This window comes from Sciurus carolinensis, chromosome 6 (assembly GCF_902686445.1).
Source record: "Sciurus carolinensis chromosome 6, mSciCar1.2, whole genome shotgun sequence".
NCBI lineage: Eukaryota > Metazoa > Chordata > Mammalia > Rodentia > Sciuridae > Sciurus > Sciurus carolinensis.
The window spans coordinates 135,733,128-135,756,088 of record NC_062218.1 but is presented as its reverse complement, the minus strand read 5'-3'; the positions used below and the strand labels follow the sequence as shown (position 1 = coordinate 135,756,088).

Here is a 22,961-nt window from a genome sequence, read left to right as displayed (position 1 = left end):
TACACTGCCACCACGTCTGGCTGGAGTCTTTCTTTCTGAATTGTTCCTGTGTCACGTAAAACTTTGATTAAATAAATTTGTTGCACTTTTCTCCTATTAACCTCTCTTTTGTTAAGGACTATCTGCAATGACCCTTATGGGGAAAAAGTACCACACCTTTCTGGTCCTGCAACATCAATGCCCTCCTTCCACAAATAAGAATATCAAGGCCAAGGGCAGATTAAAGGCAACTCAAGTTGATAACAGCCAGGAATGAATGTGAATGTAGGGCCCCTGATCCCACAGTGCAGGATTTCACTAACAGCCAATTATTTAAGGGTAAGTTGCGGGGCTGGGGTTGTGGCTCAGTGGTAGAGTGCCTGCCTAGCACATGTGAGGCCCTGGGCTTGATCCGCAGCACCACTTAAAAATAAAATAAAAGGTATTGTGTCCACCTACAACTAAAAAAAAAATATATATATATATATATATATATATATACACACACATATACATATATACATACATATATATATATATATATATATATACACTCAGATTGTGCGTGTGTGTGTGTGTGTGTGTGTGTATAAAGAGATTGAGAGAATGAATAAGTTGCAGCCCAGGGCACCTGGTACACAACCTGGCCTGGCGTGACTGGGTGGGACAAAGTGATGTGCCCCAAAGAGGAAGGGCTCTGCCCAGCTGTTAGCATCTCAGCTTTCACACCAAGGTCACACTTTTCTCTGGTGGCCAGAGGTTGAGGAAGATGTCGGTCTAAGGGCTATTTCTGCCTAGTGGGGGCTTCTCTGGCAATTGATAGATCTGGAGCCTCTTTCTGGGCAGTTGTCAAGTGTGTATTGTTCTGTATATTTGTGTAAAACTTGCTACCACTCCTGTTGGTGGCTTAGCCAAAGGATGATGGTCTCTGTCCCTTGCCCTCTTTTATTTTGTGCTCAGTGCTTAACGACTGAGCCACATCCTCGGTCTTTTTTGTTTTGAGATGGGGACTCACTAAGTTGCCTAGGGCCTTACTAGTTTGCTGGGGCTGGCTTTGAATTTTTGATCCTCTTGCCTCAGCCTCCCGAGCTGCTGGGATTACAGGTGTGCAACACCATGCCCGGCCAGGTGCCCTTTTGGTCCCCAGGGACTGACAGTTGTGTGAAGAGTAAGAGGTGGCTCTGGGGCCTGCATTTTGTTGTCCTTCTATTCTACATATAACAGTCCTGTGCCTACTGGAGCTGCCAAGGGTGTCACAAACACATTCTCCAAGCCCCTGAGGAGCACATGAGGTTCTGCGTATGGCCTGGCTCTGGGAGGAGGTAGAACAAGCAGAGGTGGGGAAAGGTGCTGCCTTGGTAGGTTTGGAGGAAAGGAGGGGCGGGGTGTAGCAGTACCAGGCAGAAGAGGGTGTGTGAGTACCTGTCTGGCTCTCCTGGGTGGGGCCAAATGAATGTTTGGGGACAAGCAACAGTTGTCACATGGCCTGGCTGCACGTTTGGAATGGAAGCCAGGTAGGCGGGCTGTCAGTTACATCTACTCACTGGACGAGGGAAGCGGAATAGAGAAGGGGCACAGAGAAATTTCTGCTTTGGTGAAGACACACAGGAGAGATGGCTGAATTTTCAGAGGATTTGCAAGGGCTGTGGACTTCAGGGGGCCAGGAGCCAGGGTGGAAATGGCTATGTTCTTAGGGTACTAAGGTAGAAAGCTTTGGTGGACATCTTTTTCATACACGTGGGAGTCCCTAAAGTAAGAACCCAGAGGTACTGGGCATGGAGGAGCACAGGAGAAAGAAGCAGAAGAAAGATAAATTCAAGGCCAGCCTGGGCAATATAGTGAGACCCTGTCCCAAAATAAAAAATAAAAGTGGCTGGAGATAGAGCTTAGTGCTAGAGCACCATTAAATAAATAAATGAATAAGTCATCTAGGTAAGTTCCTTCTTAAAAAGAAAAGTAATAACTGGTCCTACTACCAGCACCTATTTTTTTTTTTAATTTTACTTATTTATTTCTATGTGTGCTAAGGATCAAACCCAGTGCCTCGTACATGTTAGGCAAGCGCTCTACCACTGAGCTACAACCCCCCATCCCACCTCTTTCTTTCTTTTAGTATTGGTATTGAACCCAGGGGCACTTTAGTATTAGTATTGAACCCACCCACCACATTCCCAAAACTTTTTTATTTTTTATTTCGAGACAGGGTCTTGCCAAGTTTAGTTTAGGGCCTTGCTAAGTTGCTAAGGCTGGCCTTGAACTTGTTATCCTGCCCCAGCCTCCTGCGTTGCTGAGGATTAGAGGCGTGCACCACCATATTACCTGGCTCTACCAGCATCTTTTGACAACACCAAATATGAGAACCTAAGCTCACTTTTCTTTCTTTTTAAAGTATTATTTGTTGGGTTGGGGCTGTGGTTCAGTGGTAGAGTGCTTGCCTGGCATGTGTGAAGACCTGGGTCGATCCTCAGCACCACATAAAAATAAAACGAAGGTATTGTGTCCACCTACAACTAAGAAAAAATTTTAAAAACATTTGTTGCAAAATACACAAAATATAAAATTTACCATCGTAACCATTTTTAAGTGTATAACAGTGTTAAGGACATTGACACTATTGTGCAAGCAATCTGTAGGGCTCTTTTCATCTTGCATTTGTACAGTTTTGTGGTGATGACTTCCTCAGATTTCTGCCACCACTCTGTCCCCACTACTCCTTGCCCCCCACGCCATCCTAAATCATTGCAAGAGGAATCCATGTCTGCAGAGTTCTGCAGCAAAGTAACCTGTTTCCACCTGGGATGACTGTGGATCCTAGACTTGGCTATGGGGCTGGCAGGTCCAGGTTTCTGGTAACCCAGGAGTAGTCCAGCTGGGCTGCTTGAACTTCAGGGGCACTTTACCCTGGAGTCCTGACTGGCTCCTGCAGGTCTGAGCTCCCTGCCCCAGGGAAGACACTTGAGCAAGTCCTGGCAGCTCCCAGTTTCCACCCCTTCTGTCTGCCTGGGGCTGCCCCCAGACACCTGGGGAGGGAGAGCTGGCGGGCGAACAAAGGCCCCTCCCCAGCTCTAGTGACTCAGAGAGGACTCCAGGTCCTGGAGTCCACTTTCTCCCCAGGAGGGTGAAGGTGAGTGGGGGAGGGGACCTGCCTAGGTGCAGGGTCCTACCGGTCAACCTTCACAGCCATCTCTGTGACAGAGGCTCAGAGCATCTTGGAGTTAGTGTCAGGAGTTACGAAGGACACCAGGTGCATCTGTTAGTTTGCTCTTTGCAGATCTGAAATCCTCAGAGGCTGCCTCTCCAGCAACACCCAGCTCTAGTCCCTCAGTCTGGAGGTCTGACCCAGCCTCAGGGGGATGAGAGGGCAAGGGAGGGCAAGGAGAGAAGGGCAGGCAGTGGGAGGGTGGAGCACACATAGCTATCAAGTCCCTTGTACCCAGCACGTTTCCTTCACCTATTATGACATTTAATCCTAGTGATTAATCCTGTTGTACAAATCCAAGAATCTAGAGCTCAGAAAGGTCACCAGGAAGTGATGAACCCAGAATTTAGAACAAGGGCTGCCTTATTTCATTTCCCTCCCACTGACAGAAACAGTCATGAAGTTGCTTTTGGCAGATGGTAGGTTGGAGGTGAGCATGGTCAACTGTCAGGTCCTGGAAGGGGTGGGCAGGGGAGGAAAAAATGGCTTTCCTCTACCCTCTGAGGTTCTTTGCTGCTCTACAAATTAAGTTGACAGATTAGGGCTGGGGAGATAGCTCAGTCAGTAGAGTGCTTGCCTTGCAGGTACAAGGCCCTGGGTTCAATCCCCAGCACCGCAAAAAAAAAAAAAAAAAAAAAAAAAAAAAAAAGTTGACAGATTAACAGGAGAAACAGCATATTTAACTGTGTATACATAGAAGTCCAATAACTTCAGCTTACATAGCATCCTGAGCTATGGAAAGGAATAGGGGCTTGGGGCTCCTGTTGGGGGGTGACACAAATCACAAGAAGATAAGGGGAGGAACTGTATGGTAGAGAGGGTGATTGATTTTGCCTTGAGTGTGGCAGGCAGGTCTTAAAGACAGTGGGTGCTCTTAATGGATTGTCCCAACAACCAGTCAATTACAGATGAGGACAAGGTGGCAGTTTGCAGAACTGTAAACTGCAGTTTACAGAAGCAATAGCAGTGGCTAAAGGAGTCACAGGACCAGTGTTGAAACTGGGACTCCAATTCTCAGGGAACAGAGAGTGGGCACAGAATATGTGGACTCATGGGCTTCCTCTGGTGCAGAGTGGGAGGCAGCTGGGTGGTGGGGAGCCCAGAGGGACTGTTGCAATAGTCAAGAAGAAAGGTAATAAGGCCAGAGGTGGTAGCCACAGAGATGAGGGAAATTTCTCCTCACCATGGGTGGCTCCAGAATTGTACTGTTCTGGCTACTTGCAGGCAACATGAATGCACAAACTGCCTGGACCAGGTGACAGACCCATGATGATGACAGTGCATGCTGAATGTATACAGCACGTACCCTTCCTTCCTCCCTCCCTCATGTCCTTCTGATAAACTTTCCCAGGGACTCACTCACATTTACACAGACTTACCCATCTGCCAGGCACTATAAGGTGGGCTTTATAAATAGACACTAGTTGACTTAATCCTCCCAAACTATGATCTTCTTGAAGAGATGAGGAAACTGAAGTTCAGTGAAGGAAACTAAATTGTCCAAGGTCAGTCAATTTAGGAAGTGGGTACATCTGGGAAGCTTGGTTTCAATTCCTCTGGCCTGGTACTCTAATTGCCTCACCCCTAGACATCTGGTCAGTGTGGCTTCCATGCCAACTCCTTAAGAATGTCAAGGGGCTGGGGTTGTAGCCCAGTGGTATGACGCTTGCCTAGCATGTGTGAGGCTCTGGGTTTGATCCTTAGCACCACATAAAATAAATAAGTAAAAAATAAAGGCATAAAAAATAATGTCAAGTCTGGGGGCAAGTGGCCTCTGGCTGAGGTGTCTGCCCTGCAAACCAGGGAGGATGAAGTTCAATGAAGACTTGCCTTCCCCACCCTCCCCTCCTACCAACTTCCATACTGTCCAGAAAAGCCTGGGGAGGGAGGCAGGACAGAGGCCTGGCTTCCTGTTGGCTTCAGACTTCTCACCTCTGTGCAATTCATTTTATTCTCTCAAAGGCTTAAGGAAGGCAGACCCAGTTTCCAGGCCCAACTCTGCTCTGAGATGCATTTTGGGGCCTCAGTTTTTCCCCTGGAGGATGGATTGATGTCCTATGTTTCATGCTTGAGACCATGCAGAGGAAGGCATGGGGGTGCTAAGGTCATGGAAGAAGGAAGAGGTGGCTCTTTTTGGATCGGGACTGAAACTGCAACTTCCTTGGGACAGCTGGTCCCCCTCTGCTTTGCTACTTCCCGTCCAGTTGACCAGAGCAAACAACCTCAAAGGGCTCAGGAGAAGCCTGGTAGGAAGCTGTATATGCCAGGCCACCTCCTCAGCCTCTGGAAGGAAGGGTACTCTGAGCAGCCTAGGGCCCAATCCTGTGCAGGATGTGGGAACACAGGCAGTCTGGTTCAGGCCTAGAGGGGCTGAGGGGCCTGATGGTTGTTTCCTTGAACAACACCTATTAGACAGAGCCAAGCTGCTCTCTCTCTGCCCTAGCCCCTCAGCTCTGCACCCCACCCTCCTACCTGTAGCTGCCTTCTCTGGGTGTTCAGCACCATTTTTTCCCCTCCCAGTTCTGGGAATTGAACCCAGGGGTGCTCTACCACTGAGCTATATCCCTAGCCTTTTTATTTGGGACAGAGTCTACCTTGCCCAGGCTGCTCTCAAAAACTTTCCGTCCTCCTGCCTCAGCCTTCTGAATTGCTGGTGTTACATGCATGTGCCACCTGCCAGGCTCAGTTACTTTCTCTTTTTTTTTTTTGTACTGGAGATTGAACTCAGGGGCATGCGACCACTAAGCCACATCCCCAGCCCTATTTTGTATTTAGAAACAGGGTCTCATTGTTGCTTAGCGCCTTGCTTTTGCTGAGGCTAGCTTTGAACTAACAATCCTCCTGCCTCAGCCTCCTGAGCCGCATGCATCACTGGGGCCAGCAAGGCTCGGTCACTTTCTTGGTGTTGCATTCAGTCAGAACCCTCTGGCCCATCTCCCCTGCCCACTTAGTTTTTGACATTGCTAAGCTCCAGGGAAGGTCTTTTGATTTTTTTCCTCCTGCTGGGATGTTCTAAGATACTTAATACCTGACTGTCTCCTCCCTGCTTCCCACTGGCCACCTGGTGCAAGGAAAGAACATTGGAAGGAGTGTAGGACAGGGGTCAGAAGATCTTGGATATATCACTGCATTCCTAATGGTAGAAAGGGGTTAGAGGAGGGGAGGGGGTGGGCTGTGGTGCCTGTTTTCTGAGTTTTCAATTTCCTCTCCCTCTCCTCTTCAGGGTATTTCTTAAGACAAGTCAATTCTTCTCTGAAGTCATCTCATCAGTGTTCGCCATTGTGTCCTCTCCCTGTGGTCCCAGCCCTCCTAGGCCCATTTTTTTCCCCCTGAGTATCCTGTAAACCAGGCTACTTCCTCTTCTAAAATGAAACCCCATACCCATTAAGCAAACCCTCTTCATTTTCCCTTCCCACAGCCTCTGGCATTAATCTGCTTTCTATCTGAATGGACTTACCAATTTCATATAAATAGAATCATACCACACTAGGCCTTTTGTATCTGGTGTCTTTCACTTAGCATAAAGTTTTGGAAATCCATCCATGTTGTAGCATGAGTCAGCACCCTATTTCTTTTCATGGTTGAATAATATTCCATTGTACGGATAGAACACATTTTGTTTATCCTCATCAGCCTGACAACTCAGGATATTTCCACCTTTTGGCTATCGTGCACAGTACTGCTATGAAAATTAGTGTATGAGTATCTGATTTCAATTCTTTAGGAATTATACTTAGGAATGGAATTGCTGGATCATATGGTGACTCCGTTTTAACTTTTTGAGGACGATATGGTGCTTCAACTCCTGAATCTGAATGCCTTTAGGTATCCAGCTGTTTTTGTTTCCATCTATTTCAGTTGTCTTGTACCCAGCCCATCTGACTCATTTACATTATTTTGCTACCTGAATTTTTTTTGTATCTGAATTTTTGCATCTGAATTATTTTGCATCTGAATTTGCTACCCCTACATTAAAACAAAAACAAATACCCCCTAGTGCCCAAATCAGCTGCTTCAAACTAGATGGAGACGTCGAGCAAATCTCTTCACGTTTCAGAATACTACTTTGGCTCTTTCTCAAAAAATGAAAATAATGCTTACCTGAGAGGAGGCGGCACGGATCAGAGAGGTGATGGACCGAGCGAGCCTCTTCCGAAGCTGCTTAGTTCTGGCAAGAGACAGAGAGGCGGATGAGGCCAGGAGGAACAGGAGGGGGAGGAGGAGGAGGAGGAGGAGGAAGAGCGGGGACTGCGAGACCTCCGGGGCTTCGGCGGTGCTTGAGGTTTTGGACCCACCCGGGGACGAGCCGGAGCGCACAGGGCTGTCAGCCGAGTTTGGCACAGCAGCTAAGGGACCGAGGGCCCGGGCAGATCAGGACTGGTAGGAGCTCCCCGACTTGGGGCGGGGCTCAGGTTGGATTACGGGTGGGCGGGCGCTGTCCCCCCCGTCCCCGCCCCCCACATCCGGGGGCCGGGGCCCGGGCCGGGCTCTGGGCTTGCCGCGCGCCGTTGAGTCAGGCCGGGTTTTCCCTCCTCCTGTAGGGCAGGCAAGAGGGTGCTGCCGATCGCGTCCCTTCCTCGCCAATCCGGCTCCAGCGCCTGTCCGCCCGCCCGCCCGCGTTTTCTAGGTGCCTGCCGCACCACCGCTCCGGCCCGGCTCGCAGTCTCCGCTGGAATCGGCGCTTCAGAGGAAGGTTCAAATCCGCGCGAAGGAACTGCAGCGCACCAGGGTACGGAGCGGCGGGAGGTGAGCGCGGCGCCAGCATGGTAAGTGGGACGCGCTGGGGACCGGAGGATGGACGCGCGGGGTGGGGCTGGTCGCCGAGTTCTAGCTTTTCGGGTGTCCTTGGCCATATTGCAGCCAGTGGCTGGCTGAAGCTCTCGTCTGAAAAATGGGCGGGGATGGCAGGGTGCGGTGTGCGCCCAGGTGTCCCCAGCTCCCGGGCACCGGGTTTCGCCGGAGAGGCAGGCGGCAGATTACGCTCGTCTCTGCAACCCCTGTAAACGCGCTTTCCTTGGAACATCGCCCAGGACCCCAGCGCCACCGCTGGGTGGGGCAGGCGCCCTTGGCGCAGGAGTCTGACCTCGGCCTCCGCCCCCTTGCCCAGCGACTCGCGTCAGGCCCCAGGGAGGAGCAGGAAAGAGGCGCGTCCCCCCACCCCGCCTCCTAGGTAGCTCGAGGACCTCCTGTGGCTTTGAGGACCTTGCCTCCTTCACTGTCTTTCCGGGGAGAGTTCTGTGGGGGATGCCAACCTCCTCCGCCTTCCCCTTGAGACCTCTCGCCTGACCCCGCCCCCAACATTCCTCCTTTCTCCCCCTAGTCCCCTGCCCAGTTCCGGCGACAGCTGCGGACTTGAGAATAGGAAACATTCCTGGGTCTTGGTGATTCGGACACTGTTCCATTCCGGGCCACAGCCTTTGACTAAAGCGAGGGCCAGTCTAGGACCAGGTGGAAATTAGGGCTCTAGCTCTATCCGGAAGGAGAACTGAGGCAACCCTATCCCCTCCCCTTAGGAAGATATTGGGCCTGTCCGTCCTGGGCAGAGAGCAGAGGCAGGAGACCATCCTGAGCTCTGTGATCACCCTCTTCCTAGGGCCCTCCCAGGCAGAACTCTGCCTGCTGGCTGCGTGTGGGTGTGTTTAAGTGCGAGACTGAATGAATGCCGCCAGCCGGCTCCCGCCACCACCACCGCCTCTAGCTGCTTCCAGAGCTTAGAGTCCTCATGCCAGTCATGCTTCCACTATTTCTTCCTGACCCTTAGGGCCAGGCAGGAGGGATCCCAGGCTGAGGGAACTTCCATCCACACTAGCCTGGCGGCAGGTGCCCTTGGGAAAAACAAGCATGGGGGGCTGGGTAGTCTGCATAATACAGCAATGTCCATAGAAGGTGACCCCTGGCTTGGACGGCCTGATGAAGTAGAGAGGGCTCTGCACAGGTAGTTGAGATTGCCTCTCATTGTCGGATTTTGGGCAATTCATTTCCTCTCTCTAGGCCTCAGTTTCCCCATCTATTAAGTCCAGAGAGGGTCATCACTGCCCTGCCTGCCTCCACTGGCTGTTGTGGAGATGACATGAGATAACAAAGTGGAAGGGCTAAGAAAAAACTGTAGTGTGCGGTGCGCCTGTGAATGAATGAACAGGTTAGTCACCTGCAGAGGTTAGTTGCCAGTCTGTGCCTCTTCAAGTGTCTCCGTGGGGGTTGAGTGTGCCAGCCTCTCCCATTCCTTCTCCAGACCCCCATCACACACTGCCCCCTCTTTTGGAGCTGGTACATTCCAGTCTCATTCCTTTGGGGCAGCTGCAGACACACCCCTCAGAAGGGCTGATCCTCCAGCAGGTGGTGGGATGCTCCCCTGGGGCCAGGGCTCAGGAGATCCTAACCAGAAGCCAGGGCTGGCAGGACTCACCCGTGTGGGTGTCGGGATGTGCATGGGGTCAGGACTGGGAAGCCTATGCACTTTCTCCTATGCATGTGATCATGACCTTGGACACATTATATACATTATTTCCCCTTCTGGGCCTCAGTTTCCTCTTCTGAAGTGAGGGATGTCAATACTCCCCTCCTATGTCTGTTTCAAGGGAGGGATTTGGAGCTGGAATGCCCCCCTTTGTGTCCTCTCTGTGTTTGGTGGCCAGGGTAGCCCTCTTCCGTCTACCAAGGGTTGGTTCAAAAGAGCTGGCTGTCCGTCTTCAGGACTGTCCATGCCATCTGTTACTTTGGGGCATTAAATGGGAGGGGAATAGTAAAGAGACCCTTCTGGAGCCATCTGGGCCCTGTGAAGGATGTGTCTCTAGTGGCCCAGTGTAGCAAGTTGGGTGGTGGTGGGTTTTCAGCTCTGGACCCCAGGGCAGGCACAGAAGCCCAGGCACTTCTACTTTGCTTAAGTCCCAGGGAGACTGCATGGCACTTACTGTCTCTCCAGCCCTCCTCCGTCACCAAATCCTCTCTGGCCTGCCTGCACAGCTGTCCTGGCCTGAGCAGGCATTCCCTGGGCTTCCAAGCAACACAGTGAAGGAATGTCTGTGTGTTTGGGGGAAGGGGGGAGGTGGGATGGGTCCTTTAGGAAAAGGGATTGTCTCCAGACTGAGACCTGGGCAGAATGGAGCTTTCCTGAAGCAAGGACTTCAACCCTGCTGTGGAAGCTGAATAGTACAGCTAGAGACATTACCCAGGAGGGTTGGAGAGTAGGGGGTGGGAGCCTTAATGAAAGACAAAGGGAAGGGCATTTCATGTGCCCTTCAATCTCCGTACTGCTTCTAATAGCTGGCCTCACACTCCCCATTCAGCACCAGCACACACACAGACACAGGTACACACCCCTAGCCAGAAGTGGGGCGGGCCCCTTAGTCTTCATGCTGAGGTGTTCCTCTGTTTTGTCTGTGTCCTGGAAAATGCTCAGTGCTGTGCGAGTGACCTTGTGCATGATACTATGACTGTGCTCTGTCCTCTACCGTAGGTTTCTCCATGCTGAGTGGGATCAGTGTGTTCCTTGCATGGTCATATGCATTGTTTTGGCCCATGGCTACAGCAGCTCCCTTGGACCTGAGACCCTCGCAGGGACACATAGAGTGTCAAGAGTGTCAGTTATCTGTCCCTGAGGCCAGAAGTGAGCATTGCCAGGGGAAGGCGTGGCAGGGTGGGTTTGGGGTGAGGTGGGCATATTTGGCTTCACTGCCAACATCCCAGGTTCCTAGTCACATGGGATTTAACAGTTCGTTCACAAACTCCTTTCACCTCTGTTTGACATTGACTGTCATGGTAATCCTGGAAGGAAGGCAGGGCAAGATGTGGAAACTGAGGCATGACAAAGGGAGATTATTAGTGCCTGGGGTCCCACAGAGAGAGAAAAGGAGAGGCAGCTAGAGACCAGCTTTTCTGCTGTCCTCTCCCTGAGAAGGAGTGACAGATCAGTGCACTTTTATTTTATTTTAAATATTTTTTTAGTTGTTGATGGACCTTTAATTAATTTACTTATATGTGGTGCTGCGAATCGAATCCAGTGCCTCACACGTATTAGGCAAGCACTCTACCACTGAGTCACAACCCCAGCCTGATCAGTGCACTTTTAAATAGAGAGCTGTCTTGCTGGGCAGACTTTTCGTGGCAAGAGACTGTCAGATGGGGAGGCAAGATGACTCACTTCAAGTTCTTTTGGCTGTGAGTGACATTCTGGGTCCCCAGTAGACATTTGGAAGCTATGGGGTTGGAATATCAGGCATCCTAACCTCACCAACTCTGTGACCTTGGGCAAGTCACTTCACTTTTCTGAGGGACCTTACCTTTAGAAAAGGACAGTAACTACATTGCAGGAAGTGCTATATCACTGAAGGAGCCCAGCACATGTGATTCCTTACCTAGATGAGTCCCCTGGGGCTGGGGTGTTCTGACTCAGACTTGTCCCCCACCTTAGGGCCTGGGAGAGAGGGCTGAGAAGATTATTTTTGCCCAGGGTGTGGTTGAGGGCTGTGGAGTGGGGGTGGGGGACAAGGCCCACCCTCCCTCTCCCTCTCAGAGAGCTTTGTCTTCCACAAACACAAAACCTGGAAATGGTTGAGGAAGATGGAACCTCCTAACGACCATTGTTTTGGGGTAGGAGTGGGTGTCCCGGAAGTATATTGGGTGGGTGGTGGGGGACTCTCAGCTGCAGCCTGCTTGCTGGGCATCTGTTCTGGAATGGGAGAAGGGACATGGGGGTAGGAGGCAGAAAAGGAAGCTTTCACACAAGTCATTTGCATCTACTTTAGGGTGGGCACTGGGCTAAGCACATGTTCCATGGGGGACCCTGGGTGCCCACTCTTTCCACCCTCCAGTATGTCAGGCCCAGCACAGGTGGGAATCAGCCCATGAGCCTGGTCACTTGGCGATGTTTGTTTGTGACTAAACTCTGCTTCAGCCAGCCTATGTTGACCCTGGCTTTAGGCCAAGCCCTGGACAGGGTGCTTTGTCATGTTATCTCACCCTATCCTTCCAGCATCCCTCTGTGATAAGAGCTATCATTGCCTTTGTACACATGCGTGAGGAAGCCAAGGCTTATGGAGGTTAAGGGCATGGCCAAGGTCACATGCCAGTTGGTTCTGCTCTGGGTCAGGATATGGACCTGTCCCACCCAGGGTGGGCTTTGGTGTAATAGCAGCAGCACACATGGGATAGCAGAGGTCCAGCTGCCCCTTCCCTTTGCCTCCCACCACTGCCTAGACCTGAACACCTGTTCCGGAAAACTCTACCATTGTTCCTCCCCTTAGGCCCTTCCTGTTTGTATCGCCATCCTTCCTCCCTGTGAGCCCTTCCTGTTTGCATCCCTCTCACTGTAGCCCCCCAGCCCCACCCATGCCAGATGTTTCCCTGGGGAAGCTCTGACCCTTTGCTGGAAGAGGGGCTGGACAGGTTATCTCAAGGGAAGGAGAAGAAATAAAGAGTCGGTCTGGGAATTGGAAGAAATGGAGAGTCCTTCTGGCCCTAATTTGCTGTTTCCTCTCTATTCGACAAATTTGGTGGGGACCCTGGCAAGAGAGTTAGCACTGTCAAGGTCAGACAACTTGAGTCCATCTTCTGTTAGCTCTTTGCTGGCCTGGTCTTGGGAGGTGGACCCCTGTCCTACTGCTTGAGGTCTTCCCCTGACCTCACCCCCTTTGCTATGCTTCCACATTACATTACATTAGGGAGCTAGCATCCCTTTGGTGTCCCATCTGAAGTGTTTTCCTTCTCCTTAAACGCTATCCAACAGAATGTTAGATGAGCAGGTGGTTTTGGGACTTGTACCCCTTTCTCTTGCCATTTTGGGAATCCTGTCCTGACATTCTCTCTGGCTCCCACCCACATCTGCCTCTCTTGGACCTGGGCAGGTAGAAGAGCTGACAAATGACAAGTGCCTGGTTTTAGGGAATCTGGGGAATTGGGCAGAGAGTGCTCACTTGCCCCTAATGAAGCCTCCTGATTCCCCAAAGCAGCCGCCTGTGCTCTGTTGAAACTTCATGGCCACAGCCCCAGTCCCTGCTGGCATTGCCATGGGCAGCGTGGGCAGCCTGTTGGAACGGCAGGACTTCTCTCCTGAAGAACTTCGGGCAGCACTTGCTGGGTCCCGGGGCTCCCGCCAACCTGATGGGCTCCTCCGGAAGGGTTTGGGCCAGCGTGAACTCCTTAGCTATCTGCACCTCCCCAAGAAGGATGGCAAGACCACCAAGCGGGCACCTCGGAATGAGCCTGCCGACTATGCCACCCTCTACTATCGGGAACATTCTCGGGCTGGTGACTTCAGCAAGACTTCACTGCCCGAGCGGGGTCGCTTTGACAAGGTGTGTCTCTTCTTATGTCCTTTATGTGGCACAGGGAAGTTGGAGATGGGCAGCTTGGGCCTCCTTGGAGACCCTGATGTTGGGATGGGATGAGGGTTAGATAGGCTAAGATGTGGAAAGTCTGCTATAGGCTGACCTGAATCTTGGTCAACACCTCCTGGTGGCATGTGCCCCATGTTCTCAAAAAGGGTTCCCAGGGACTGCAGGAGCATCAGGAGGGTAGAGCAGAGCTGACTACTTTGGCAGACCTCCCTCATACCTGCCCTCTCTTTTTGGTAGTGCCGTATCCGCCCATCAGTGTTCAAGCCTGCAGCGGGTACCGGGAAAGGCTTCCTCTCCATGCAGAGCCTGGCTGCCCACAAGGGTCAGAAGCTATGGCGCAGCAATGGCAGTCTGCACACACTGGCATGCCACCCACCCCTGAGCCCTGGGCCCAGGGCCAGCCAGGCCCGTGCACAACTGCTGCATGCCCTCAGCCTGGATGAGGGTGGCCCTGAGCCTGAGCCCAGCCTGTCGGATTCCTCCAGTGGGGGCAGTTTTGGCCGAAGTCCTGGCACAGGTCCCAGCTCCTTCAGTTCCTCCCTAGGCCACATTAACCATCTTGGGGGCTCCCTGGACCGGGCCTCGAAGAGCCCCAAGGATGCTGGGCCTTTGGCTGTGCTGAGCTGTCTGCCTGAGCCACCACCCCCATATGAATTCTCCTGCTCCACTGCAGAAGAGGTGGTAGCCCTCCTGCCCGAGACCTGTGAGGAGCTCAAGAGGGACCTTGGAGATCAGGATGGCTCCAACCCCTTCACACAGGTGAGCAAAGCCTGTCCTAATATCCTATTCTGTCCTTTGGCATTGGTGTATGAGCCAGACAGAGGGACCCCAACTGGCTTACCCATATGGCTTTGGGAAACACTGGGTGTGATGGCATGTACCTGTAGTCCCAGGTGCTTGGGAGGATGAGGCAGGAGAATCTTAAGTTCACGGCCAGCCTGGGTGGCCAACACAGTGAGACCCTGTCTCAAAAAAAAAAAAAAAAAAGGAAGGAGCAGAGATGTCTTGGCTTCTCTCTTCCACATCCCACATGGCAGGATGGCACAGGGATGTGGGAAGTAAGTAAGAGAGATGTTGTCCTTGCCTGGGAATTGTGTGGGAAGTAGAGAGTGAGAGTGAGGATCCCTGGGAGGGCCATGTGTTGGGGACATTTATCACTGAAGGGCATCCTGGGTTAGGATGCATATGTTACTGGGGTGCTGAGCCCTGTGATACTGGTGCCCAAGGAGTTATTGGTGGCCAAAATGTTAGGATGGTGAGCAATGGGAGCACAGGTGAATTGCATCCAAGTGTGGAGCCTTGTGGAATTCTGGTCAGCCCTACTAGGAACCTCTTTTCGGAGACAGGTGCTAGAGGAGCGCCAGCGGTTGTGGTTATCTGAGTTGAAGCGCCTGTACGTGGAGCGTCTGCATGAGGTAGCTCAGAAAGCTGAGCGCAGCGAGCGCAACCTCCAACTGCAGTTGTTCATGGCTCAGCAGGAGCAGCGACGCCTGCGCAAGGAGCTCCGAGCTCAGCAGGGCCTGACCTCTGAGCCTCGACCCGCAGGTCCAGTTCCAGAGGCCGACCCCAGCACCCGACCAGAGGAGGAAGCCCGATGGGAGGTGAGAGACCACCAGTGATTCAGAAACACCAATCCCCACTGCCCTGGTCCCATTGTCCATTTCCCCTCCATCAACCAACTCCCCATACCTTGCTTTGCTTGGCTCTTGTTGATATTGTGTACCCCCGTCCCGCCTCCCAGGTGTGCCAGAAGACCGCAGAGATTAGTCTCTTGAAGCAGCAGCTGCGGGAAGCCCAGGCAGAGCTGGCACAGAAGTTGGCTGAGATATTCAGTCTGAAGACGCAACTTCGGGGCTTCCGGGCACAAGCCCAGGCTCAGGATGCGGAGCTGGCCAGGTTGCGTGAGACCGTGCGCAGCTTACAGGAGCAGACCCCTCAGGAGGAAGCCTCAGGCAGCTGTGAAACTGATGACTGCAAGAGCAGGGGGCTGCTGGGGGAAGCAGGAGGTAGTGAGGCTGGAGGTGGTGCGGAACAGCTGCGGGCAGAGCTGCTCCAAGAGCGGCTCCGGGCCCAGGAGCAGGCGCTGCGTTTCGAGCAGGAGCGGAGGACTTGGCAGGAGGAGAAGGAGCGGGTGCTGCGCTACCAGCGGGAGATTCAGGGGGGCTACATGGACATGTACCGTCGCAATCAGGCACTGGAACAGGAGCTGCGGGCCCTACGGGAGCCCCCCACGCCCTGGAGCCCTCGACTTGAGTCTTCCAAGATCTGAGGCCAGCAGAGCGAGCTGACAGTAGAGGCACTGTTCAAGATGCCCTGAGATAGCTGACTCCTACCTTACACTGGTCTGGGGCAGAATGTGCAGAGACCAGCCCAGGGATGGGAGACCCCCAAGAGGAGGGATCCAGGGGGGTGATGGGCAGGATAGGGTGCTGGCTGCAGAGCCAGGGCTAGACCTACCTGGCAGAGAAGCACCCAAGCAGGGCCCAGCCCTGCTCCCTGGAGTGGGTATGTCCCAGTGAAGGAGGTTAGAGAATCCAGAGCCACTGATAGGGAAGGGCAGGTGTGAGGGAGGGTGGCTGGAGAACTGGGCTGAGGCCTTAATGGAAGGAGGCTGGGATGGAAACATTGGTCTTCTCCAGAATAAAAACCACCTTTTCTATGAGGAGACCCTGGGTCACTGAGCCTGCCCTTAGCAGAGTCCACTTTTGTGGATAGTCAGGGTTGGGGATGGACCCAGCCTGTAGCTCCTCACAGTCATGGTGGTTGGGAGGGTGTGCCCTGTGCCTGTCTTGAAGCTGCTGTTCATGTGTGTTGGAGATTGGAGGAATCCTATTTCCTTACCCCAGTACCACATAGTTCCTTGGCTGCTATGTGGGCTGAAATTCCTTTCTTCAGCAGCAGTGGATTTTTTAGAAGGAACTACAGGAAAACAAAAGGGCAAGTCAAAAGGCATTTCAAGGATATAAAATGTTCATCTGGTGGAAAGTCTGGTCCCTGGTTGCCCAGACCTCTGCTGGATCGGGGCCAGCCTAAGACAGCATCCTGTGGGGCATCCAAAGGCCCCAGTGGGATCCTATCTCTTCTGGAGCTCACCTCCCATCTTTCTGTCCAGCTGTGTTGTGCCTGTCTCTTCATGGGTGGGTGAGGGGGAGGCTTAGAAAGGTGCAGGAGATGCTTGGCAGGGAAAGCTTATGGGTTATTTGATAAAGGATCTTACCAGAAGGAAGGGAACATTCCCCCATAAGCAGTGGAAGGCTATTGGGTATTTTTAGGTAGGAGTGAGATTTGATCTCATTTGTATTCTGGAAAGCTCTTTCTCTTGAAGAGGCAGCCCCACACTTCCCACCCCTGTTCTTTACCTGGCCTCAGAACTGTTAGTCCTTTTCCACCCCAGCTAAGGCTGGTCCGGGTCCTATAAAACCTACAGCTACCCCAGTCTCTCAGCAGTTTTGGGACTTTGCTGCCCCTCCAGGTCAGTGACCTGGTACATGTGGCGTCTTTCCTATCTTGAGAGAAATCTCGGCTTCATTACAGATGCATCAGTGGCTACCGTGCATCTAGTGCTGTCTGCCTGGAACTTTATTGGGCCCTTGGGTTTGGGCCACAGGTTGAATTTGTTGTGCTTCCTGCTCAAGGGGATCTAGTACACAGTCATCTGCCCTCCAATCATTGTTCAGGTGGGGCCACTCAGGGAATCTCTTAGAAGTACTCCATGTAGCTGGGTATGGTGGCACACACTTGTAATCCCAGCAGCTCAGGAGGCTGAGGCAGGAGGATCACAAGTTCAAAGCCAACTGTAGCAACTTAGTGAGGCCCTAACCATCTCAAAATAAAAAATAAAGAGGGCTGGGAATGTGGCTCAGTGGTTAAGCACCTTTGGGTTCAATTCACACTACTCCCCACCCCAAACAACAACAAAAAAACTAATCCATGCAGACTCCCAGGCTGCTCCCAGCTCCCTTCAGCTGACCCTTGGTCTTCCCAGGCCATTCCTGGCCCCACCTCAGGCCCAGCAGGTGGGTCCTGGTTGTAGAGCTCACTGGGGTGTAGATTTACCACTTATGAGTTATGGCATATGAGCTGATGGGCCCCACCTTTTTTGGGGCCATGAGTGGAGTGTGTGACTTAACTGCCATGGGGATGCTGTGTTTATGGCCCTGTCAATGGCAGATGTGTGTAGAGATGTGTTTGTGGGTGGTGGGTGTGCCCAAGGGGGTGTGTTTGGGGCACCTGGCCTCCAAAAGCCAGCTCCTGGGTTGGAGGCTAGGAAGGCTGCTTCTTGGCCCTCCCTCTGCCCTGTTCCCATCAATCCACTGGGCATGCCTGGGTCAGTCCTGTGTTGAGGACAGAACCCTGGGCCTAGCTGAGACCCATCTAGGTCCACACCTGAGCTCAGGTTTAATGCTTGAGGAGGGAAAGGGGAAGTTCCTGGGTTAGGCAGGGCCATCCCCACGAATCTTAAGTACCCATTCCCATTTCATAGGCCCCTCCAAACCCAGGTCTCTGGGCTAATGGACCTGAGGTTCCCCCACTTCCTGGACCTGGGTGCTGGCTTGAAGCCTAGATTACTTCCTCCCCATGGCCAGGAGCTGGTTAGGCTGGGTGCCCACGTGTCCCAGAGTGGCTGGGGCCCACCTTTTGGTGTACCAGCTCTGCAGAATAACTCCCCACCCAGCAATTAGGGAGCTGGGCCGGCCAGTACAGCCAGTGGGGAGTGGGTGGGCGGTACCAAAACTTGGCAGCAGTGCCAGAAACCAAGGCCAGGCCCAGAAGTAGGGAGAGAGCTGAAGCTGGGGTGTCTCCGAACCAAATCCCTGTTAACTCATCCGTGCTGGGCAAACCAGTTCCCTGGTCCCCAAGCAGGCTGAGTGGCTCTGGGGCCAGCTGATCACAAGTGTCACTGTCACTATTGTGGCTACTGCTTTGGGGAAGCCCCTCCCTTCTGCTCCACTCTGGGCCCTCAGCTGCTGTCAGGCTCAGCCTTCCCCTGGAGTCTCCTTCCCCAGCAGACCTGGCCCAGGCAGCCAGTTTTGTCCAGAAGTGTAGATAGTTCCCTGCACTGTGCTCTCTGCCTCTGAACCTCACTCAAGTGTTACACTTTCCAGCAACTCTCTGGGCCCCTACCCCCTTCATGGAAGGCCTCTGACTCTCTGGTCTCCAGGATCACGATAGTGGTGCCCCTTCTAACCTCAGTGAACTGCACAGCTTAACTTAGCCCTTGACCTGTCTCAACCTGCACGTGTTCCTGGACTGAACCAAAGACTTGAAAGGAGGGACGGACACAGGGAGGGGAGGCAGGGCACCATTTTGGAACAACATGGAGGGTAGAAGAAAGAGATGAGGGTTTGAACAGTCCGAGGCCTGACTAGGGAGGCAGAGAATCAGCTGCCTCCCTGGGCTGGTCCCTGGTGTCCCTCATTGCACAAAGGGAAGGAAGTGCTCAGCTCTTGCCTTCTGGGGTAAGTCCTCCCTGGACTACCCCCTTTCCCTGCAGTGCTTACACCCCCATATGTCTCTCCATCAGCTCTTTGCAAACTGCTGTAATTGTTGTTTTTTTTCTGTCTCCACTGGGTTGTGGGCATTGCCAGAGGAGAGCTGTGTCCTCCATTTTCCTTCCCCAACCCACTCTAGTTCCAGAGCCCTCCCCTGAGTAGGATGGCTTTAGATGAGGAGAGTGAGGTGGATGGGAAAGGCTCTAACTCTGAGCCATTCATGGATATCTGTCCTGTGCCAAGTCTATGCTAAGCATGGGCGTCTAGAGCTAGTTACCATTCATTCTACAGGGGTGTATTGAGGGCCTCCCTCTGGACCAGATGTGGTTCTTAGGTGAGGAAGCCATGGTAACAAAGCCCCTCAGGCCCCTGCCCTTGTGACACTTAATATGTGTGTGGAGGAAGACAACATGGGTCCATGCTGGTGAAGGTCATTCCTGATACTAACCAGGCAGGAGATGAAGAAGGTAGGAGAATTAAAAAAATAGCTCAGGTATCCTGACACAAAGGACATCAGGGGCCTCCATGGTGTCAAGCAAGTGAGCCGAACATGGAGAAAGGGAGCATGGAAATACATTTGTCTGAGACTGGAGGGATGTGGGTATTCGGGAACCTTTCTCCAAAGAGGGCGTAGGCCCCTGTAGGTGATGTCATAAGACACATGGAAGTATGGGGCAGGTTCCAGAGAGGGTCCTGCATGCAATTTCAGGAGGGGAACAAAGAGAATGGGAAGCACAGCAGATGCTGGATAGCCTGGTAAGCTGGTACAGGAGTCCCTGAGCAGTCAAAGGAAAGGGCTAAAATCAGGACCAGCTTTCTGTAAGACCTGTGTAGCACCCAAGACCCTACCCTTGGAAGCGCCCTACACTTGGTGTTATGTTCTGCTGTTGCCATCTTGATCTTCTTAAGAATGTTTGAACAAAAGGCCTCACATTGTCATTTTGTTCTGCTCCCTACAAATTAGGTAGGCGGTTCTGGCTTGAATTTAAGACTTGCAAGGAGGGACAGATGAGCAAGAGAAGACAAGGCACTGTTTTGGAGCCACCTGAAGGGTGGAAGGAAGAGGCAAGGACTCAGAAAGGTCTTGGGTCTGGCCAGGGAGGCCAGAAAGGCAGTTTCGGTTCCCCTGGGTTGGGTCCTGGTGTTCCTGGGTTCCATAGTGGAGCCAAAGGCAGTGGCTGCATTGCCCACCACTGCCCCACCTTCACTAGCCATCAGAGATCCCATCTTTTTCTATCTCTGCCTTCCAGGACTTGATCTGAAAGTAAAGAAGGCTGCATTTCCAATTGTGCATATTCTCTACCCCTCAAGACTCCCCTACCCATGCTGGGGATTGAATCCAGGGCCTTCCACATGCTAGGCAAGTACTCTGCCACTGAGTTACACCCCCCAACCCACTAAAGTATAATTTGCACACAGGAAATTTCTTCCTTTTTAGGGTACAGTTTGGAGAGTTTTGACATATGCAGAGTTGTATAAACAACCATATAATCAAGACAATTGTTACATCACCTCTCAAAATTCTCCCCTGTGCTCCTCTGTGGTCAACTTTCCCCCTACCTTCAGCCCCTGGCAACTACTGATCTACTTTGTCAATAATCCTTTTTTTTTTTTTTTTTCCTTTTTGTGAGAGGTGCTTAATCCCTGCTATCTAATACACAGCAAGAACAACAATAGGATATCGGTATAAAAATAAATAGAATGAAGAACCAGAAATAGATTCCATTTTATAGGAAAAAAATTATGATAAAGAGCTTTCAAAGGAGAGTATAAGCAAGGAATATTTAATAAGGGGTGCTGAGACAAAAGTGTGTGTTGGGGGAGAATCATACTTTGTAGCATCCCTTCTGAAATAAAATGGACACTGGGTTTTTTTTTTTATGAGTTAAAATTTGAAAATCAAATCCTAGGAAACTGGCAAAAGACTCAATAGACTATTGCTGAATAGACTTGCTGAATGGAGAGCAGCTAATGAAGCAAACTGGAAGCAATCCCATCCCCACAATAAAAAAAACAAATATATACCAACCCCAATGAGAAAAGAATAATAAAATCAACTTTGTAGTAAAACTTGGTGCACAGTGAAATTAACAAGTCCGAACACAAGAATAACCACATATTGGGGAAGGCAAGACAGACCAGGTTTAAAATGGCCCGATGTGAGCGGTGCTTTCAAGGCTCTTGGAGAAGCCCGACTTTCCTCACGCCCCGTTCGGTAGGGAAGAAGGCCAGGGCTCCAGAGAGGAAGTGGGGAAGCCCGGGGCATTCTCCAAAGCCTGTGAGGTCCTGCTGCTGCTCCGCTGGGAGGCTGCCTGGGCTCCTTGGCCCCAAGCAAGGTTTATTCAACTCTTCGCCCCCGCGGCTCCCGCATGGAGCCAGGACCACCCAGGATCCGAGTGCAATGCCAGACACCTCCTGGATGCTGCATCCGACATTCCCGCGGGCTCAAGGTCCGGCTCTGGACCGCCTCTTTGCCTCCGAAGGTTCTTGAGTCAGGTTTCTTCCGTCTTATGAGAATATCGGCTATCTCCCAGCATCTTTGTGCACCCACTGTTTTCTAGGTAATGAACACAAAGTCCAGGTTTCCCAATGGAGCTTTTAATCCTAAAATGTAGGGGAGGCAGGGTTAAGGACCGGAAGACAGATCAACAAATAAACACATAATTTCAAGTGAAGGCTGTAAAGAAAACAAAGCTGGATTGTGCAAGTGCTTAATTAAGAAAACAAAACAAGATTGTGCAAGGGGTGGAGGCAGGGAAGAGGAGGCGTGGAAGGTTGCAGCCTGAATGAGCTGGAATGAGATCAACCATAAAAGGGAGCAGCAAATCAGGGAAACAGAAACCCAGAGAAAGGAGACTGAAACTTTATTGTCTAAGTCTTTGAGGTCTGAGGAGAGGGTGGGGGTCTCTAGCCCTTCCCTTCAGAGGAAGAGGGCCTGGTAAATTCAGTTCTGGCCTGGGTTTGGGTCACCATCTTCTTTCTCCTTTCAGATACACCCTTCCTGCTTAGGACAATTGTGTCACCCCTACCACCTAAGAAGGGCACGGAGAGCAGCAGGGCACCAGGCTGTGCCTCATCTTTCCTGCTGGCAGAGTACAATTCTCAAGATGACTAGCCTGTGGGCAGATTAAGTATGGGTTTAGGTTCTGAGGGCAAGGCAGTTACTCAGAAGGCTTAGGCAGGAGGATAGAAAGTGAGAGGCCAGCCTGGACTAAGCAGACTTTCTCTCAAAATAAAAAATAGAAGCCTGATATGGTGGTGCCTGTCTGTAATCGCAGCTGAGGCAGGAGGATTGAAAGTTATAGGCCAACTTCAGCAACGTAGGTCCTAAGCAATTTAGTAAGACTTCGTCTCAAAATAAAAAACAAAAAGGACTGGAGATGTGGCTCAATGGTTAAGCACTCCTGGGCTCAATCCCTGCTCCGTCCCCACCAAAAGAAAATAAAGGACTGGGGATGTAGCTCAGTGGTAGACTCCACTACTAAAGAGAGATAGAGGGGGTGGGGAGCGGGGATGTAGCTCAGAGGTAAAGTGCCCCTGGGTTCAGACTCCACTACCCGCTCCCCCCACCAAAAAAAAAAAAAACCAGCAAGGGGAAAAAAGGACTTTTCTTTTAAACGTCACCTGTTATTTCAAAAAGAGCAAAAAAGCCTAACTGTAACTGTTGGACATAGGGCTGTTTAGGTATTTTATTTAATTATTGTTATTATTTGCGGTACTGGGGACAGAGCTCAGGGCCTGGCCCATGCCACGCCCCCAGCGCTGTGTTTACAGCAAGGTGTAGGGCATACTTTTTTGGGTTTGGGGCTTCTGGCGGGAATCCTGCAGCGCAGAAGCCAACGTGCACCTTTTCCAGGTAGACACCCGGGCCCGCCAGCCCCGCACATCCCCGCGGGCGAGCAAGTGGTTTGGTCCGATTCCTTCTTGCTGACTGGGAGGTTCGGGGGCCTTGTCCAA

General features: G+C 51.9%; 1 protein-coding gene and 1 long non-coding RNA gene across 11 annotated transcripts in view; one reads left to right on the top strand and one right to left on the bottom strand.

Annotated features, from left to right (window-relative positions):
- Nucleotides 1-8,202, bottom strand: part of LOC124986702 (uncharacterized) — a 35,840-nt gene extending 27,638 nt beyond the window's left edge. For 2 of the 6 annotated variants that reach the window (XR_007109068.1, XR_007109070.1), the window contains exons 1-2: nucleotides 7,436-8,202; nucleotides 7,280-7,346 (exon numbers count right to left, since the gene is read on the bottom strand). This is a non-coding gene — a long non-coding RNA (uncharacterized LOC124986702). Of the gene's footprint in view, nucleotides 1-6,817; nucleotides 6,820-7,279 lie in introns of all 6 variants that reach the window. The other 4 variants (XR_007109065.1, XR_007109066.1, XR_007109067.1 and 1 more) reach the window with 3 other exon arrangements.
- Nucleotides 7,423-22,324, top strand: N4bp3 (NEDD4 binding protein 3). 5 transcript variants are annotated; one of them, XM_047555295.1, is made up of 6 exons: nucleotides 7,423-7,558; nucleotides 7,720-7,944; nucleotides 13,126-13,470; nucleotides 13,750-14,271; nucleotides 14,859-15,113; nucleotides 15,254-21,565. In XM_047555295.1, the coding sequence occupies exons 3-6, from the start codon at nucleotides 13,150-13,152 to the stop codon at nucleotides 15,779-15,781; spliced, it is 1,626 nt and encodes a 541-aa protein (XP_047411251.1). In that variant the 5' UTR covers nucleotides 7,423-7,558; nucleotides 7,720-7,944; nucleotides 13,126-13,149; the 3' UTR covers nucleotides 15,782-21,565. The 5 variants fall into 5 exon arrangements, with proteins under 5 accessions (XP_047411251.1, XP_047411256.1, XP_047411255.1 ...); XM_047555300.1 differs by lacking the exon at nucleotides 7,423-7,558 and adding an exon at nucleotides 10,635-10,784 and having other exon boundaries at nucleotides 7,649-7,944; XM_047555299.1 differs by lacking the exon at nucleotides 7,423-7,558 and adding an exon at nucleotides 10,635-10,784 and having other exon boundaries at nucleotides 7,649-7,944; nucleotides 13,123-13,470.
- Nucleotides 22,325-22,961: the final 637 nt, after the last annotated feature.

Coding starts and splice junctions, on each gene's coding strand:
- N4bp3 (XM_047555297.1), top strand. CDS start 13,150: ATGGCCACAGCCCCAGTCCCTGCTGGCATTGCCATGGGCAGCGTGGGC. Junction 13,471..13,749: donor AGCGGGGTCGCTTTGACAAG/GTGTGTCTCTTC, acceptor TCTTTTTGGTAG/TGCCGTATCCGCCCATCAGT. Junction 14,272..14,858: donor GCTCCAACCCCTTCACACAG/GTGAGCAAAGCC, acceptor TTTCGGAGACAG/GTGCTAGAGGAGCGCCAGCG.